The sequence below is a fragment of the Antennarius striatus genome, chromosome 20 (genome assembly GCF_040054535.1).
Source record: "Antennarius striatus isolate MH-2024 chromosome 20, ASM4005453v1, whole genome shotgun sequence".
Lineage (NCBI taxonomy): Eukaryota > Metazoa > Chordata > Actinopteri > Lophiiformes > Antennariidae > Antennarius > Antennarius striatus.
Window position 1 is genome coordinate 17,609,443 of NC_090795.1, and position 12,932 is coordinate 17,622,374.

At 45.6% G+C, this 12,932-nt stretch overlaps 1 protein-coding gene across 1 annotated transcript in view; it reads right to left on the bottom strand.

Annotated features, from left to right (window-relative positions):
• reck (reversion-inducing-cysteine-rich protein with kazal motifs) overlaps positions 1-12,932 on the bottom strand; it is a 50,667-nt gene that overhangs the window by 11,123 nt on the left and 26,612 nt on the right. Inside the window, exons 9-14 of the mRNA XM_068343852.1 lie at positions 12,053-12,317; positions 11,800-11,973; positions 4,168-4,380; positions 1,820-1,956; positions 1,301-1,444; positions 994-1,182 (exon numbers count right to left, since the gene is read on the bottom strand). Of these exons, the coding sequence (XP_068199953.1) occupies positions 994-1,182; positions 1,301-1,444; positions 1,820-1,956; positions 4,168-4,380; positions 11,800-11,973; positions 12,053-12,317 (1,122 nt within the window). The remainder of the gene's footprint in view (positions 1-993; positions 1,183-1,300; positions 1,445-1,819; positions 1,957-4,167; positions 4,381-11,799; positions 11,974-12,052; positions 12,318-12,932) is intronic.

Consider the following 12,932-nt stretch of genomic DNA (forward strand, 5'->3'; position numbering starts at 1 on the left):
ATGGTAACTGAAGCCAGGAGCGCGTCGATTTTAAACACTTTTCTGAAGCTTTATCCACATTTTCAATGTGATTTGGCATTGAGAGAAAAAACGATTAGAATTTAAATTAAAAACAGGCAGTTTGTTCACTTCCTGCCCAGGGATCCGCTTCTCAGGGAAGAACTCGTCTAAAATACTGAAATAGTCTGAAGCAGCACACCCTCACTGAAAACCCTCCTACAGTCCCTCTGTGTGAACACCTGAGCTGAGCCACCAGCTTTAACCTGAGGATGAAGGTGTTTCCACCGGGACATTTTAACCTGGTTGACTTCAACCTGTTTGGTTCCATTTGGTCTTCTGTGTGGCTTTAAAGCGGTTCTGGTTTGAATTTAAATGTGTGTTACAAACATCACACTTCATGGTCGGCACTATCTGCTAATCACACATCACCAGCTGTTATCACATGATCAGTTATCTAGATTTATCCTTCATTCTGGAACTCGTCTCCCTTAAAGTAGCTTCTAGACGTGTTCCAGGTGTCTCTATACATCTGAGGGGACGGAGTGAAAACCGGCTGTTTTCTGACGTCTGACAGCTCCACGTCGAAGACGCCTCCATGAACATGATGAGTTGGATATTTGTTTGTCTGTTTCTTTCTTTATGAGTCATAAAGTTTATATATTTATTTATTCATTCATTCTTTCACGTTCCTCGCCAAAGACCGGGACGCGCTGCCCCCTGGTGGAGAACTCCAGGAGGAACGGCGTGTATTCCCACACGTCCCGGTCCTCTCTCCTGTCGTTCTCCGAGTTGTTCTGCTTTTGAACGTGATGATCAACGCACTGATGCGGATCTGTTTGGAACAGAACCTTTTTTCTATGTTTCTGTTCCAAACAGATCCGTCCCCGCGTGGGTGTCTGACTCCACTGGTCCTGTATCACCATCATTATTACTATGAAGTTCATGTGGATGGTGTTAAGTGTGTCAGGACGACACACGGGACACATGTCTTACTCTTCTTCTGCCCCTCCACCACGCAGGCCTTGTGTGTGTCCACACAGGGCATCTCCACACAGTTCTCCAGGCGTCCACTGGGACCACAGCTGCACACCTCGAAGCAGCCAGCAGGACCAGTACGAGTCGGGACCTGGATCCGAGCGTCCTGCTGCACCAGGAACTCCGAGGCCTCTCCCAGCTTACACCCTGCGCGCACACACACACACACACACACACACACACACACACACACACACACACACACACACACACACTCACACTGATGTTCTTTCAGGTGGGGGTGCCGGTCGGTTGCTGGTCCTACCTGGAACGCAGACGTACGGCAGGCAGTCCAGCTCGTCCAGACAGCCCTTCCTGTTCACCTGACACAGGTGGTTGCTGGGGCAGGGGTTGGGGTTGCAGGGGTGGATGACCTCCTCCACAATGCTTTTACCCAGGGAACTGGGGGCTGCAGGGGGTGTGATGGGGTGGCGTTGTCGGAGGAGGGGGGAGTAATAGAAAATACTGTAATTACAGGTTATTCCTCACATTTTCCCCCATGTGACCTGGAACACAGTCATGTGACCTCATCCTACAGCGGGTCAGAAGGCGTGTGTTTCTATTAGTGGGGGTGTTTAGGTAGTAAATAATGATTAGGAGTTGACCTGACATAACCTTTTTTTAACATTAGCCTCGAATCAACAGGAAGTGCTGGAGACGGGGGGGATTCAAACCAGCATCCATCACCTCGCATGTGGAGCCCTGCCCCAGCCTCTGAGCAATCTGCTCAACACTGAAGCTTCAGAGACCCTGAAGGTCCCACTGGTGTGGGGGGGCGACTCACTGAGGTATCTGTGGAGGGGGATGCAGCGTTCGGGGTCATCGATGGGCGACAGCAGCTCACAGATCCTCTCTGGAGTTTGTCCTTCATGGAAACGGTTCCTGTCGCCGCACTGGGTCAGGATGTCCACGCAGTCGGACCTGAGACAGACACAACACTGCGTCACGTACGAGGGGAGCAACGTTTGGGTCCAAAAGTACCTTCACAGGCCACTTCCTTGTCTTATAGAATTAAAGTTAAGAAAAATGTGTGCACCATCCGCAGAGTTCATGTTACCTCCAGAAAGCAGTGCATCCTAGGATGCGCTTCAAGAAAAATGTGTGCATCCCACAAGTAATAACAGAATATACAGTAGAAGGGTACGGAGGGGTTTGGTTTAGCCAATAGTACGATATAAAAATTAAACTGTTGATTTAAATGATTTTATTAATAACATCATAACTGTTTACGTAAAAAGAAAAAAAGGTAAAATCATACATTAGTTTATCAAAGTGTTAAAGCCTGGTAGTCATTAAAAAAACAGCTTTAGAAATAAATAAAGATGTAATAGGTTTTTTTTTCACTTTTTCTTTTCTCTCAATATTTTTCTTTGCCTTTAATTCATATTTTCTCCTGTGGACACTGAACCAAGCTGACAGAACCTTCTGTAGTAATATCTGTAGTAATACCTGAAGTAATATCTGTAGTAATACCTGTAGTAATACCTGTAGTAATATCTGTAGTAATACCTGTAGTAATATCTGTAGTAATACTTGTAGTAATATCTGTAGTAATACCTGTAGTAATATCTGTAGTAATACTTGTAGTAATATCTGTAGTAATACCTGTAGTAATATCTGTAGTAATACCTGTAGTAATATCTGTAGTAATACCTGTAGTAATATCTGTAATAATACCTGTAGTAATACCTGTAGTAATACCTGTAGTAACATCTGTAGTAATACCTGTAGTAACATCTGTAGTAATACCTGTAGTAATACCTGTAGTAATACCTGTAGTAATATCTGTAGTAATACCTGTAGTAATATATGTAGTAATATCTGTAGTAATACCTGTAGTAATATCTGTAGTAATACCTGTAGTAATATCTGTAGTAATACTTGTAGTAATATCTGCAGTAATACCTGTAGTAATATCTGTAGTAATACCTGTAGTAATATCTGTAGTAACACCTGTAGTAATACCTGTAGTAATACCTGTAGTAATACCTGTAGTAATACCTGTAGTAACATGTGTAGTAATACCTGTAGTAATACCTATAGTAATACCTGTATTAATACCTGTAGTAATACCTGTAGTAACATCTGTAGTAATACCTGTAGTAATACCTGTAGTAACATCTGTAGTAATACCTGTAGTAATACCTGTAGTAATACCTGTAGTAACATCTGTAGTAATACCTGTAGTAATACCTGTAGTAATACCTGTAGTAATACCTGTAGTAACATCTGTAGTAATACCTGTAGTAACATCTGTAGTAGTACCTGTAGTAATACCTGTAGTAACATCTGTAGTAATACCTGTAGTAATACCTGTGTTAACATCTGTAGTAATACCTGTAGTAATACCTGTAGTAACACCTGTAGTAACATCTGTAGTAATACCTGTAGTAATACCTGTAGTAACACCTGTAGTAACATCTGTAGTAATACCTGTAGTAATACCTGTAGTAATATCGGTAGTAATACCTGTAGTAATACCTATAGTAATACCTGTAGTAATACCTGTAGTAATACCTATAGTAATACCTGTATTAATACCTATAGTAATACCTGTATTAATACCTGTAGTAATACCTGTAGTAATACCTGTATTAATACCTGTAGTAATACCTGTAGTAATACCTGTAGTAATACCTATAGTAACATCTGTAGTAATACCTGTAGTAATACCTGTATTAATACCTGTAGTAATACCTGTAGTAATACCTGTAGTAATACCTATAGTAACATCTGTAGTAATACCTGTAGTAATACCTATATTAATACCTGTAGTAATACCTGTAGTAACATCTGTAGTAATACCTGTAGTAATACCTGTATTAATACCTGTAGTAATACCTATAGTAACATCTGTAGTAATACCTGTAGTAATACCTGTATTAATACTTGTAGTAATACCTGTAGTAACATCTCTCTTTTTCTTCATTAACTTTGATCGTTTTTTATTAAACACGTGGTTTTTCTCCAACTTTTGCCACTTTTCTTCCACGGTTTGACGACCGTCTGTCAAAAGAAGTGCATCAGAGATGCAGGGATGTAACGTGTGTGTTGTCACCATGATGAGTGGGGCTTAGAGCGGGTCGGTGTCGTTCACCACCCTGAACGCTCGCAGGACGGCAGCAGACCTACTTGCAGATGACGCTCCCTCTGGACTTGCTGTGACAGGGTTTGATCTGCAGAGAGCACGCCACCGCCTTCCACGTGTCTGGAAGACACTTCCTGATGTCCAGCACCGGGATGTTCATGAACGGCATCTTGATCGTCCCGTTGGACCACAGCTTGATGTCGTTCATGGCGCCCTGGTCCGACTGGACGTTACAGCCGCGGAACAGTTCTGTGGGCCTGTGGGCAGACAGGAGGACACCAGGTGAGTAGAAGTTAGTTTGGGCCTCAAAGGAAGGAAAATGTAGAACAAGGCAGTCAGAGACTGCAGCACCCCTGAATTCATTTTACCCTGAACTACACGTTTTTGTGCCTCCGGATCCTGAAAATGTTGATTTTTGTTTAGTGATTATATCTCATTCATTGTCAGAGACGTGTACCTAAACGCCCTCGTTCCTCACGGTTAACGCGCTGCAGGAACCACAGGTGACCAACGAATTCCGCAATAGAACAACAAACTATTTATCTTATTATTTATGGTAATTTAAACGTTTCGGACCCCCCCCCCCCATCCTGATATTAAACCACCTTCTGTCTGTATCACCTTTAAAACACTGATAGACTGTTTAAAGCACTTTAGTGTCTCACGGAAGTCTGAGACCTACAGAACGTAGAACACTTCAGGTTGCCGTCAGCCAATAGGATGTGCGTACGGTATCATGTGACTGCCTACCAAAAATCTGCAAGGAGTAGAAAAGTTGAAATTTGACCTTAACCTGGTTTTTCAAGGTCAAGGTTGTGATCTAAATTTCATCCTCCTGCCTCCCTGAATACAACACCTTCTGTTTCGTCTTTCTATCTCATCCGGTACCTGAGATATGTGCAAAACATGTACAAAAGTTGAAATTTGACCTTTACCTAGTTTTCTCAAGGTCAAGGTCATCATCTCATTTTCACCCCCTTTGCTGCCGGAGTCATGTGCTTTTTGTTCCATCTTTCTATCTGCAGCGGTTGTTTAAGATATGTGGTGGACAGACGGACGGACACAAACACTGACATTACAACACCTCACCGCTTTATGGGATGTAAAAAAAACAGAAAACGATCTTCATCCAAACTTTGACGACAGCGTGATGGTAGAACACGCTGTGCCGCTAACCGGCAGCTAGCCTGGTAGCATCTGCCGTGCAGCCTGACACCAGGAGCCGCCGCCCCTCTGGGGAGCGTCTGAGTGAGTTCTCCTCCCACCAGGAAGTGGCTCTGATGTCTGATTGGTGGGTTGGTCTCCAGAGGCTCCGCTAATCTGTTGGTTAAATACAGACGTCCCCTCTGGATGTTTGGGTGCGGTCACATCATTCCATGTGTGTGTGTGTGTGTGTGTGTGTGTGTGTGTGTGTGTGTGTGTGTGTGTGTGTGTAAAATCGTGGCTACTTAAGCCGATCTTACCAACTAATACAAATTTTACACCAAAACTAAGCGAGCCAATCAGCTGGTTTAGTGGTCACTTTTGAGTTGAAATAAAAGACAGTCTTTATGTAGGTAAGTGGCCGTAAACAACGAGAATGAACCCTGTGTTTGAAAATGAGTGTCTGAACGCTCCGTCTTTGGGTCCTTGTGTTCTCGTAATGACCCGATCGAGAGACAGATGAGAGAACTACACACTGGGTTTGGACACAGCCACCAGACACACCACTCTGGGATGTGTTTAGAAGTAGAACAGATAACTCAACCACACCAGGACCTCCAGACACCAGCTGCTCCACATCCCAGCTTTTTAGATACGACATCAGTGAGACCGGATCTCGTTCTTTACCGCGTGTTGGTGGATGGATACGACATCAGTGAGACCGGATCTCGTTCTTTACCGCGTGTTGGTGGATGGATACGACATCACCGAGACCGGATCTCGTTCTTTACCGCGTGTTGGTGGATGGATACGACATCAGTGAGACCGGATCTCGTTCTTTACCACGTGTTGGTGGATGGATACGACATCAGTGAGACCGGATCTCGTTCTTTACCACGTGTTGGTGGATGGATACGACATCAGTGAGACCGGATCTCGTTCTTTACCATGTGTTGGTGGATGGATACGACATCACCGAGACCAGATCTCGTTCTTTACCGCGTGTTGGTGGATGGATACGACATCAGTGAGACCGGATCTCGTTCTTTACCGCGTGTTGGTGGATGGATACGACATCACCGAGACCGGATCTCGTTCTTTACCGCGTGTTGGTGGATGGATACGACATCAGTGAGACCGGATCTCGTTCTTTACCGCGTGTTGGTGGATGGATACGACATCAGTGAGACCGGATCTCGTTCTTTACCGCGTGTTGGTGGATGGATACGACATCAGTGAGACCGGATCTCGTTCTTTACCGCGTGTTGGTGGATGGATACGACATCAGTGAGACCGGATCTCGTTCTTTACCGCGCGTTGGTGGATGGATACGACATCAGTGAGACCGGATCTCGTTCTTTACCGCGTGTTGGTGGATGGATACGACATCAGTGAGACCGGATCTCGTTCTTTACCATGTGTTGGTGGATGGATACGACATCACCGAGACCAGATCTCGTTCTTTACCGCATGTTGGTGGATGGATACGACATCAGTGAGACCGGATCTCGTTCTTTACCGCGTGTTGGTGGATGGATACGACATCAGTGAGACCGGATCTCGTTCTTTACCGCGTGTTGGTGGATGGATACGACATCACCGAGACCGGATCTCGTTCTTTACCGCGTGTTGGTGGATGGATACGACATCAGTGAGACCGGATCTCGTTCTTTACCGCGTGTTGGTGGATGGATACGACATCAGTGAGACCGGATCTCGTTCTTTACCACGTGTTGGTGGATGGATACGACATCAGTGAGACCGGATCTCGTTCTTTACCATGTGTTGGTGGATGGATACGACATCACCGAGACCAGATCTCGTTCTTTACCGCGTGTTGGTGGATGGATACGACATCAGTGAGACCGGATCTCGTTCTTTACCGCGTGTTGGTGGATGGATACGACATCAGTGAGACCGGATCTCGTTCTTTACCGCGTGTTGGTGGATGGATACGACATCAGTGAGACCGGATCTCGTTCTTTACCGCGTGTTGGTGGATGGATACGACATCAGTGAGACCGGATCTCGTTCTTTACCACGTGGTGGTGGATGGATACGACATCAGTGAGACCAGATCTCGTTCTTTACCGCGTGTTGGTGGATGGATACGACATCAGTGAGACCGGATCTCGTTCTTTACCGCGTGTTGGTGGATGGATACGACATCAGTGAGACCGGATCTCGTTCTTTACCGCGTGTTGGTGGATGGATACGACATCAGTGAGACCGGATCTCGTTCTTTACCGCGTGTTGGTGGATGGATACGACATCAGTGAGACCGGATCTCGTTCTTTACCGCGTGTTGGTGGATGGATACGACATCAGTGAGACCGGATCTCGTTCTTTACCGCGTGTTGGTGGATGGATACGACATCAGTGAGACCGGATCTCGTTCTTTACCACGTGGTGGTGGATGGATACGACATCAGTGAGACCAGATCTCGTTCTTTACCACGTGTTGGTGGATGGATACGACATCAGTGAGACCGGATCTCGTTCTTTACCACGTGTTGGTGGATGGATACGACATCAGTGAGACCTAATCTCGTTCTCGTTGGTGGAGTTCAGACGTAACTCGTGTGTTCTCATGACTTTTTGATTCTTTTCATTCTTTACATAATTTATATATAATTAATTATACACAGGTAAAGTCTGTGTTTCTATTGGTTGAATTTTTTTTTCTCATAATTTCGAGTAGCGGTCCCAAACCAGCGGGTCTCGACCCATTACCCTTCCGCGGGCCATTAGGGACCAGGCGGCACAGAATGTTTGAATTTTTCTTTTTTTTAATATATAATCAGTCTACAGATGTTTTATTTTGAAAGGTGACTTCTGTGCTGAATGACGCCTGTCCCTCTTGACAGATTAACAGCTGTTACCCCTAAATTAAGCGCCCACACCTGGACCAGTGTTCTGGATTAAAGATCGCCCAGAAACCTGCTCCCATTTTCTACCTCCGGTCTTTGTGAAGACCAGATTAAAATGATTTTAGTTTATTTTAAAAGGGGAAAATTTTGTTTGTTTGAAAAGTTCAGTCACAGAACGGATTAAAGTCGGACCTTGAAGTTCTACTGAATCAGAGATTATGAATACAGGGTGTTACTGTTACTTTCTGACACAGTCCAGTATTGATCACACTAAGATTAATCTTTATTCTAAGGGCGTGTCAGGTTATTACTTGAGGACCATCTGTCTTTGCACCCAGTCAGAGATCCCCCCCCCCCAGAAGTCTTTGTCTTTCATGCTGCTTGCAGCAACACAATCCAGCGTTTGAACCCCCCAGGGTAGAAGAAACACCCCCAAAGCTCCCCAGGAGCCCACCAAAGGAAACTCAAACAGCCTCACAAACACTCTGCGTGTCTGGATATCCAACCCCACAGGGCCGCTGCAGGAGCCCCCCCGCCATCCAGATCTGAAGCCGTAGTGTGAGGAATAACACACAGCTCTGGGTAAACAAGAGGTTCTTCAGCGGTTGCGTCTGATTGGACATTTATTCTCCTCTAGAACAGGAGGCTGCTGTTTGAGCAACAAACACTCAACACTGTCAGCATCACACGGGACTGCGGACTCTAAATATATTATCTGGGGAAATGTGAAGTTTGTGACGCGCTGCCTTCACACCGACTCTAAGGAGCAACTAAGGAGAAATAAAACCGTCTTTGTGAACAGTAAAGGTGCTAGAAGTGAGTTACGTGAGCAGTAAATGGATCACCATCAACGCCGTTGACGACCAGAGCCTTCGTGACCCCGGTGCAACCGAGGGGCCCGTCAGACCGGCCCCCCTGTGGCCCCACAGGTACAGAGGAGCCACTGATAGCAGCTGATGGGTGAAACTGACTGCTAACGGCTCACAGGACGCTGTTCAGGTCCGTTTGGACACTCTGAAGCTGCTCTTTGTGTGGCTGTCTCCTGTTTTAGTCTGTTACCAATTACAGACTCTTACAACGTCTCTATTTCACATTTAGGTGAACCCCACCCTGGAGGAGAAAGTACATTTTTAACATGTGACTAATCAGAATTAATCATTGGCTATTATTGTGATTCATTGAATAAAAATCAAAGAAACTCTTTTGAAGTTCTGACACTATCGTCTGAATCTGGGCTAAAAAAAAAAGAGAAACAAAGAAATTCACATGTCGCTCCTGGTGAAAACAGTAAGACGTGAGTGTGAGCTCACACTGCAGGTGATGTACAGACCACTGTGTGTGTGTGTGTGTGTGTGTGTGTGTGTGTGTGTGTGCGGTGCAGCCTTTGAAGCGGCTCCACGTGACCTTTGACCCCATCTGTAGCCGGTGTGTAAACCACGCCGCAGCTCTGACGCCTCCCGGGTCGCTCTGGGTTCAGAGGAAATCTGTCTCTGGTTTTCACTCTCTTCCTCCTCCTCGCCATGAGGCTCTTCATCGGGGGTGTCCAAACCACGGCCCGCGGGCCACCTGCAGCCCGTTCACGAAGCATTCACTTGTCTGTGCTGTTTCATCGCTGCACTAGCCGATCCCTGCTGGCTCTGGGCGAGAGGCGGACACCCACTCCCCCTCACAGCCACTGACCCACCTGCAGCTCACGAGTCTGCTGGAGTCCATCCCAGCTGGATACACCCCGGACGTGACGCCAGCTCACCATGGGGCACAAACGAAAGACCAGCAAACACACATGCTTACACTGACCCCTACAGACAGTTTTAGGAATGACCAATTCACCAACAGTATTTTCTGCACACCTTCACTGAATGGCCTATTCTAAAACGTTTTCCATATATAAGGCACACCGTCGACTTATAAGAAAATCAAAGGCTTTTAGGTGTGGAAAATACTGTCATCTGCATGATTTTGGAGGTGGAATAAAGCTGGAGAACCTGGACAGAACCCACCAAAAGAACCCAAACAGACAAGAGCAGAAAGACTCCGTTCACAGTGAACAAAAATGTGCAAGAGGTGATCAAAAATAGCAGAATGAAAGAACCGCAAAAAATAGAAAGTACGCAGAAAAGATTCAGACACGGACAGAAAATGGATATCTCTTCATAGAAGTGCGTCTGTTTGATTTGCTGGGATAGTATTTAAATATAAGACGGCATCATGAGACAAAGCATCAGACCTACAGACCTACGGACCTACAGACCTACACCTGCTCTGAGACGGCTAGTGGCAGCTAGCCTGTGAGCGCAGCAACAGGAAGAGAACACTAACATCAGCAGCACATTACTAACAAATGTTGGTTGACATGTTTATAATACAAGTAACTTATTTGCCTAACATATACCCCCCCCCCATTCTCTCTTTTAAAGTTAGTGAAGGGGGGGGTCTCCATCTTGTCTAAGAACCAATCAGAGACTGCTATTTGAAGGATGAGCTTTTAACCCTTTTTACAAAATAATACATGAAAATCCATCCATGTAAATGTTTGATGTTGGATGTTTTTATGGAAGAATATTGAATCAGGTGACCCCCGTTTGACTGATCTCAGGAACCAACCAACCGACCAACCAACCAACCAACCAACCGACCAACCAACCAACCGACCAACCAACCAACCACCCAACCAACCAATCGACCAACCAACCGACCGACCAACCAACCAACCAACCAACCAACCACCCAACTGACCAACCAACCAATCAACCAACCAATCAACCAACCAACCGACCAACCAACCAACCAACCAACCAACCACCCACCCACCTAACCAATCAACCAACCAACCAACCAACCAACCACCCACCCACCCAACCAACCAACCAATCAACCACCCACCCAACCAACCACCCACCCACCAAACCAACCAACCAACCAACCAACCAACCTGGGTAATTACACATGTAGACCTAAACTCTAAAAGCTGATTCAAGGACCTCGTCAATGTGACAGTAATATATAGTTATACATGCTCAATAAAATTCTGAATATCATCATGATGAGTATTTGATTTGACTACATCAAAATTAATTAGTGAAACTCCAACAGGAATATTTGTGTGAAATAGACACATGTAAATTAAGTTTACTTACTTAAAATAAAGTATTTTTGACTCACAGATTACATGGTTTGAGTATTTGTAATAATAAGTGTATGTTTCACCACCTTTTTGAGAATATATTAACAAATATCAGTTTTAATACGTGCAATTATTAAACAAGTCAACTCAATGGTATTGGAGACGTAACGAACAACTTAAAAACATCAAGTAAACAGAAGGAACCGATTCCGCCCTTTTAGGATTTGGGGGCGCTGGTCCCTCACTCTGGCAATGTCTTGAAGAGGGATCGCCCAGCCATCGGGGGTTCAAATCCCGCTCCCCCCAGGACATCCCTCAGAGTGTGAGCTGACGGTGGGAGGTGTCAGCTCACCTCCCAGCCACTGCTGAGGTGCCCTTGAGCAAGGTGCCATCCCCCCTTGTTTTGGGGTTTGACATTCAGACGGAAAAGCTTCAGAATAAATAAAGGGTTAGAACCCTTTAAATATCTTTTTTAATTTAAAAAGAGAGAAAGTTTACACGACAGTACCTGAGCCGTTTGGGGCCCCCGGGGGTCTGACCTGTTGTTGAAGTTGGTGCAGTAGGAGAGGTCTTTGCAGCCCAGCTGGCAGGGCTCCCTCACGTCGGCCAGGCAGTTGATGAGCTCCGTCTCCACCGGGTTGTACTCACACAGCTGGTCGAAGTCCTGCCACGTCTGGCTGCCCCAGTTGGTGCTGATCTCCTGACACATGTCCCTGTGGGGGGGCACAGACAGGTCCACCTCAGCTTCACCTCTGAACACATCACTGACCACTGACCCCCTCTAGGCTCTACCTGCAGAGGGAGGTGTTCGCCTTGGAGCAGCAGTGCAGTTTGGCACAGTCCATTTTGGCAGGATGGGGGGTCTCCTCCTCAGGTGGGGATGGGGGGTGTGCGCTACCCAAAAAGCATTGCCACATGGGTTCCTGAGGGAGGGGCTGGGAACCACACTCCTGTATCAGACCCTCCATGATTTCATGCTCTGTGCTCATGGTGCGAAGGATTCGCCGGCATGCCACCTGGCAGTGGGGGGCCTCGGCCCGGTCGCAGCAGTACAGACCTGGAAGGAACAGGGGGGGGCTGGTGAGGGCTTGAGACGGCACTGACAGTGATGGATCGCACCCACCCATTGGACAATGAAACAGTGTGCATGACAGGAGATTTTATTAATGTACTGTATTTTCCGCACTATAAGGCGCACCTTCAATGAATGGCATATTTAACATAAATAAATAAATAAGTAAGTAAATAAAATAAAACAATAACAATAGAAAATAATAATAATATAAAAAACACATAAATGAAGCACACTGGATTATAAGGCGCACCTTCAACAAATGGCCTAATCAAAATAAATAATAAATAAATTTAAATTAATTAAAAAAACAAAACAAAAAAAACTCACACAAATGAGGCGCTCTGGATTATACAGCGCATCTGATTATAAGGCGCACTTTCAATGAATGGCTTATTTTAAAACTGTGATCTACTTCTTTTGGCGTGCAGAAATAGTGGTTGTGAGGTCCGGGCTTCAACGTCAGAACGAAGGTTCAGAGAGGAGATGGAGCGTGCCCACACTTCTCTTTAACACACTTTTCTCATAATGGGACAATAACCGTCTCTCTGAGTCATGACGAGTCATGACCCCGGTGTTCCTGTGGAAGCCGGCGTTGGA